The 7,081-nt window shown below is 41.3% G+C and overlaps 1 protein-coding gene across 1 annotated transcript; it reads right to left on the reverse strand.

Moving 5' to 3' along the window:
- Positions 1-708: 708 nt before the first annotated feature.
- Positions 709-5,566, reverse strand: LOC148115986 (vomeronasal type-2 receptor 26-like). Its single transcript, XM_087885345.1, has 5 exons — positions 5,527-5,566; positions 4,332-4,678; positions 2,934-3,176; positions 2,318-2,431; positions 709-1,638 (listed from the first exon to the last, which is right to left on the reverse strand). Exons 1-5 carry the CDS (start codon positions 5,564-5,566, stop codon positions 709-711), a joined length of 1,674 nt encoding a protein of 557 aa, XP_087741471.1.
- Between the last annotated feature and the right edge of the window lie 1,515 nt (positions 5,567-7,081).

Here is a 7,081-nt window from a genome sequence, read left to right on the forward strand (position 1 = left end):
TCATATATGGAGGACAACTTGGTGTTGTCGCCCACCAGCAGCCACCAAAGCTGGCAGCAGATTCAGACGTGAGGAAGTTGGGGAGGAATGTGGGCCAGTCCTGGAGTCTGGGGAAAGCTTGGAAATGGCTCTAAGTCAGAGGCAGAGAGGGGGCCAAGGCCATCTGGTAGTTCTTTGCTGCTTCCGGAGTCTCCGGAGTCTGACATCAGTGAGGCAGAAGAACAGCATGAGCCTGTTCCCAGTGTGTGCATGCGCAGAGCTGCCAGGAGACGGGAACAATTAAGGAAATATGATCGACTTGGGAGTAAAGCTTGGAGAAGATTGGCCTCTCCCATAACACAGAAAGGAGAAGTGAATGGGATGTGAGCTTTTGCAGGAAGCAATTAGTTCATCTGGCTGATTCAAGATTTGAAACTTCTATTTGTGACTCTGTGCCAGATTTGGCCTTGCCCTGAGTCTGGAAATTAGATCTTTGGCAGCGTTCCATACGAGATAGGTGGGTGTTGATAACCTTCCTCTGAAAGACTGTTTATCAAGCCTTGCGGACTGTAAATGAAAGTAATTTACAGCCGTATGAATTAAAGAGGTTTGCTGGGACTTTGTTTGTGCTGTTTACTTTCTAAGGAAGCCTAGGTCAGAACACTTGGATCATTTTCTATGATTGGCCCATTGGAATATATTGAGAGCACAAATTCCTCTATTTCACATTTATACACTTCTTCTGGTTGTAAGTTGCTCTTTTGTATTCAAGTCTGGCCTCAGAAGGATAATGTAGCACTTGGGGATGAAGATGCAACCCAACAGACCAGCACTGGAGGCTAAGATGGAGAAGACCTGCACAGCCACCATGTATTTTCCTTTGGTGCTCAAGTTAGTGGGCACAAAAGACACCCAGACACTGCAGAAGACCAGCATGCTGAAGGTGATCAGCTTGGCTTCGTTGAAGGCCCCGGGGAGATTCCTAGCCAGAAAAGCCACTGTGAAGCAGATGATAGCCAGGAAACCCATGTAGCCAAGGGCAAGGTAGAACATGGCAACGGAGCCTTGATTACATTGGAGGATGATCTCTGCAGGTTGTGAGTACCTGTCTGACTCCGGGAATGAGGGAGAAGTGGCCAACCAGATGCTGCAGAGGACAACTTGGACACCAGAACACAAAAGGATGATAGAATTGGCCAAGGTCTTCCCTAACCATCTCTGTAAATTATTCCCTGGTTTTGTGGCAAAGAATGCTAATACCACAGTGACTGTTTTGGCCAAGACTGTAGAAATGGCAACTGTGAAGATGTTGCTGAAGGCTGTTTGTTGGAGAAGGCACATGGCTCTCCTTGGCTGGCCAATGAATAGAAAAGAGGTCAAGAAGGAAAGCTGGAGGGAGATGAGGAGGATGTAGGAAAGGTCCCGATTGTTGGCTTTGACTATGGGAGTTTCTCGGAATTTAATGAAGATTCCCAAGACAAAACCTGTTACTAAAGAGAGGAACAAGGCAAGTGAAGCTAGGATGATCCCCAAATTTTCTTGATAGGATAGGAACGTTTCAGTCTTAGGTATACAGTCATCTCGGTTGATATTTGGATACTTATCTGCTGGACATTTGGTGCATTTTTCAGCATCTGAAAAGAGCAAGATCAATATAAACTAGGTTCTTCCGTTATCTGCATAGTTGGAGTGAAACTGATGATGGTGTGCATGAATGCGTTCAGAAATTTAAGTACTGGCTTTTCACCAGTAGTGCCAGGACGATGTACAGAGTTAATTTTTCAGTTTGTTCAGCAAAAAGAAAAAGAAAAAAACCCAGCACCTTTGTCCCTCTTCATGAGCTTTCATTTTAACTTCCCAAAGACTTTCCTGGGTATTCTCAGATAAGGACTTGATGATAATCAGTCCAAGCTCTCCAATGGAATTAGCATTAGTTTGGGTTGGCAGCTACCCTACAAAAGAGCCTGTTTTATTTGGGTTGCAATTCTCTTTATGCTGGAAAGAGTTTGAAATTCACTTAAATAAAGAACTTTCTTCCTCCCATATCAGGACCACTTAATTTTTTTGAGCCTACATTTATCTAATTAAAAAGCTAATGTAATGGGGTTTAATGATCAACGTAGTCTAAGTATACCTTTAAATATTCAAGCAGTGAAAAAAGCAATACAATAAATTAAATTAAGATATGCACTGGACCAGTGGTGGGTTTCAAAATTTTTTACTACTGGTTCTGTGGGTGTGGAGAAGTTGGAGGAGAGATGTAGCCAACCATCCAGCTCCCACCTTGTTTGGACAATGGGACAGTGGTTTTGGAAACTTGAGAAACTGAAACTTACACTGGGGTTCCTTCTGCACAAGGATGGCAGTCATAGCAGCAGATGGGCCTCCCTTCCTGTGCCACTTTCATAAATCCAGGATGACAGCTTTCCACACATGTAGAAGGAGGAAAGGGCTGAGGAGAGAAAAGGAAATAAAACTCTGGATAGTGAGATGGGTGGCATACATAACATACCCAGAAAAATAACTTATTTTCAGAAAAATGGCAGAGGGTTTATTCCAAGACATAGCTTTGACTAATTAGATCTAAAAGATTGAATTGCACACTCCTCTCTGTTTCTAATTGCTTTTAGTGTTTCACACACATTAAAAATTTCGACTTTCATTTTAAACGTAGATATTTAATTGCTCAAGGATATATTGCCTGCATACTTTTCTTTGGCTAGGTAAACCACGTTGTTTGAATGGCTCCTCATTCTACCTTTCTTTCCATAGACTCAGTGAATGGTTTGTATGAAAATTGAAAATTATTATCCATAAGCAATAAAGGTATTTTTCACTCTTGAGAGTCTTATCAGCTGATGTGCTAACTCAAAGGCATTGAAAGCAATTCTCCACCGATGGAGAATTCAAGTGTATTCCTGTTATAGCCACCTTCAGTGGAATAAAATAAATACCAGTATTACTCGCACCTTGTTCAGCAGTTCCACCTGTGCGATATTCTTCCGGTCAATGGAAAATTTAAAATCCTGGGATTCCCGTTTTTCTAGGCTCCCAGATTTCACTCTCTTGACAGATTTATTTGGGAAAACAATCCAGCTCACAATGTCCAGGTCAGGTGTAAGATCTCCTTTCTCATCCAAATATACCCCTTCTATGGAATTATTGTAAAACTGAGAGCTTTGAAGGAAGGGGTGAAGCTGGAAAGAACGTAAGGTAAATAAAAGTTTAGAAGGGACATCAGAGGTTTGTGTTTCTTTTTTAAAGACCCCATTGTCTATGCTGGGAGAGCTCTGAACATTTCTGTCTCTCTGCTCAAAAAGACAGGTTTTATTGTCAGAGTCAAACTTGGGTAGAAGAATATTAATAAGCAGGGGAATAATAACAGCTGCTAACATAATATTTAAATATCTTGATCAGAATAATTTTTGGTGAAAAAACAAAACTGGCTACGTAGCTAACTTTGAGCACACAATAGACACAAACTTAAGGTAAACCCTCCAAACTCGATTGCAGGAAATATGATTTCAGCAACAGAGTGGTCAATGCCTGGAATGCTCTACCCGGCTCCTTTGTTACTTCCTCAAACCCCCACTTGGAGCCAGGGGCATAGCCCAAGAACTTCAGTCTCTGGGAGATGGATCTCCCCTTCTTCTGCAGCTGCTTGGGGATGTGCACCCAAGTGTAGGAGCCAAACACACACAAGTGTCCCAAACTTAGCTTCTTACCGTGGACCAGAAAATATGGGGTGTGGTTCACAACACTGCTCCAGGTACCGTTGTTGTTGTTGTTGTTGTTGTTGTTGTTGTTGTTATTATTATTATTATTATTATTATTATTATTATTATTATTAGTTAATCTTTAGTGAGATTCACAGCCTTTGAGGCTGGTTAATAGCTCAGCAGCTTGAGTCCTAACCAAGGACTTAAGAACTGTTAAGGTATCGTCGGAGGATGTAAGCTGTTCCGAGTAAGGTGGTTTTTTGTAGAGTCAAAATGTTCAAGTCCGGCAAATTTAGAATTTCTAAATAGCGGGGTAGCCCTTTGGGTATTGCTCCAAGGGCTCCAATTACAATCGGGACAACACACGATTTCTTTTTCCACAGTCGCTCAACTTCAATTTGCAAATCTCGGTACTTTGTGATTTTTTCTTGCTGCTTATCTTCAATCCGTGCATCACCAGGTATTGCAATGTCAATGAACCATACCTTTTTCTTTTCAACTATTGTTATGTCAGGTGTGTTGTGGACCAAGTGCCTGTCAGTATTATTATTATTATTATTATTATTATTATTATTATTATTATTATTATTATTATTATTATTATTAATTCAGGGTGTAGTTGGCGTAGTGTACCGCCTCCGCCCAGTACGATTCCGCAACCCCAACATCCGCAATCAGGCTGCGCACCATAGTCTGCAGAATGCCGTTTCGTTTTTCTACAACGCCGTTCTGCGCAGGAGTAAAAGGTGCTGTACAAAAATGGTGTATGCCCTTGTGCCTTATCCAGTCCTGGAATTTTTGGGACATGAACTCAGCCCCACTGTTGCTCTGCAGCTGCGCGATCCTGGGCTTGTGCTGGGTTTTGACGTAGTTATACAGTGATTTTATGGCGTCAAAAGCCTCAGACTTTTCCATGAGGGTATACACATAGCCGTACCTCGAGAAGTCATCGACGGCAATGAGGAAATACTGCCTTTTCCCTAGGGACGGTGTAAATGGCCCAACGAAATCAACATGTATTAATTGATATGGGTATTGGGTTTTACGTAGTGACACCTTAGGTATTGGGGGGATTCGAACTGCTGAACTGCCAACCTTCCAATCGATAAGCTCAGTGTCTTAGCCACTGAGCCACTACATCCCTAAGGGACTAGTTAGTCATCTCTAAATAAGATTCACAGATGGCTACAGATCTATCTATAAATTTTCCTAGGTAAAAACTCCAAGTAAATACATATTAAGTGTCACTTTTTTTGGCCATGCTAAAAATCTCTATTCTGGGTTTTCTAAAAGCGTTTTATTAAAAAGATCTGGGCCAGATCCTCCAATCTTCCTCACTGGCCCATTTTCAAAGCTTGAAGTCATTAGTTCTCCCTCCTTCAGGGTTCAGAGATTTGAAAGTTCTCTTCCATACAATTATCCAAATCATAGTGGTTTATTTGTTGTCTTAATTGCCCTAGAGAGGTTTCTGCAAACTTAAAAAAAATGTCACACAAACATGTGAGGAAATATTTTGGTGTCAATATCAGACTTCCAAAGCAATGTTGGGTGGAGTCTGTGTCAGAAATGCTGGGTATATACAGAAAGCGAATTTGATAGTAGTTTTAGATCAAAGCAGATGCTGTGTTTATGTCCCGTTGCTGACTATGACTTGATCCGAAGCATCTTACAGAAATAACAGAACAACAGATTTGGAAGGGACATTGGAGATCTTCAAGTCCTTCCCCCCTTCTCAAGCAGGAGACACTAGGTTTGGTTTCTTCCACCTCTTATTTTTCTCTCTTTAAAAGCAGGTGACACAGGAAAGACTCAGTCAGGGACACAATACATGTTGCTTCTGCTTCTCTTTGTGCTGATTCTGTGGCCATCGGGATCTGGTGTGATGCACAAAGCCAAATGCCTCCTGACTCTGCAGCAGAGTGAAGTGGATCCAGAGCATCATTACAAGCCAGGAGATTATATGATTAGTGGCATAGTCTCTGCAATGGTTGCACGGTTTCAATTATTAAGCTTTGATAGAAGTCCTTCAACAAAATTCTCACGGTAAGTCAATCCCTGCACACTGCATTAGAGGCACTTCAATAAATATATACAGGTCCTGGCCATCAAAAAAACAAGATGCTCTCTCGCTGATCTGCTCTCTTTGCTAACTTACTTTCTGAATCTATTTTGGGCCCCTACTGCACACTGCAGATCACAAAACTCACTTTAAGTTTTAAAGTGTAAAACTTCAGTCAAAATATTTTTCCCCATTCATTTTCTATTCTGTCCTATGAGTAGAGCTAGAGGTAAACTCAAGGTAAACCGCTTCAAACTCAATTGCAGAAAATACAACTTCAGCAACAGAGTGGTCAACGCCTGGAATGCTCTACTCAAGTCCATTGTTATATCCTCAAACCCTCACAGCTTCAACCTTAAACTGTCTACTGTGGACCTCACACACCATTCCTAAGAGGTCTGTAAGGGGTTGTGCATAAGCGCACCAGCGTGCCTTCCATCCTTATCCTACTGTCCCCATTTATTTGTATTCTTTCCTTCGTTCATGTCCATGTTCATACTTCTACCTGCTATCTTGTACATGTTTGCCAAAGAAAGAAAGAATGAAAAGAAAGAGAAAGAAAGAAAGAAAGAAAGAAAGAAAGAAAAGTGGATACAGAGAAACAAAAGAAAATCTCTCTTCCACCTCACCCCTGTATTGGTTGGCTGATTGCTTTAGTTAGTCATTTGTTTATAGAATTCATAGATTCACCATGAATTCTACAAACAAATGAGACCGATTTTGTCTCTGAGTGGCTTACAATTAAAAGAAACAATAGAAAAGAGGAAAAGAATCAAAGAAAGCCTCCAGAACAACAAAAAGTAAGCAACAACATTGTTTCAACTTTGACTCGGCCCAAGACCTGATGGTTAACAGACTCTGAATATCATCAAAAGGTAACCAACTAACATCCATCTAAAAGAGACTCAACCTTCTCTCTATCCATAGTTCCTTTTACCTCTCTGGGTATATCAATCAGAGGAAATAGGCCATCACATATATAAAATATTAAATGCTAGAAGACAAGCGCGTGAAATTGAAACAGTGCTAGTTTCACCAATTAGGAGAGTGACTTTTAACTAATATTGTATGATCCAAAAATATTCTATTGATACCATGTTTCCCCAAAAATAAGCCCTCTCCCAAAAATAAGCCCTGCCCTGAAAATAAGCCCTCACCGAAAATAATCTCTCCCTGAAAATATTTAAATGCATGCACAGCCGGTCCCCGCCATTTCCTCTAGTTAGGGTTAGGGAGACAGAGCTGGAAATCAGGTAAGACGGCAAGAGGAGCCCCGTCTTGCTCCACGTGCCCCAAAGTAATAAGACCTCCCCGAAAATAAGGC

Source organism: Pantherophis guttatus, chromosome 2 (genome assembly GCF_059756535.1).
Source record: "Pantherophis guttatus breed Tessera chromosome 2, ASM5975653v1, whole genome shotgun sequence".
Taxonomy (NCBI): Eukaryota; Metazoa; Chordata; class Lepidosauria; order Squamata; family Colubridae; genus Pantherophis; species Pantherophis guttatus.

Bases quoted from the DNA above. Each gene is read 5' to 3' on its own strand.
- LOC148115986 (XM_087885345.1), bottom strand. From the start codon at position 5,566: ATGGCCACAGAATCAGCACAAAGAGAAGCAGAAGCAACAT. The intron at 4,679-5,526 runs GTATTGTGTCCC...CACCGTCCCTAG, and splicing joins AAGAGAAGCAGAAGCAACAT to GGAAAAGGCAGTATTTCCTC. The intron at 3,177-4,331 runs GTACACTACGCC...CGTTCTTTCCAG, and splicing joins AATCGTACTGGGCGGAGGCG to CTTCACCCCTTCCTTCAAAG.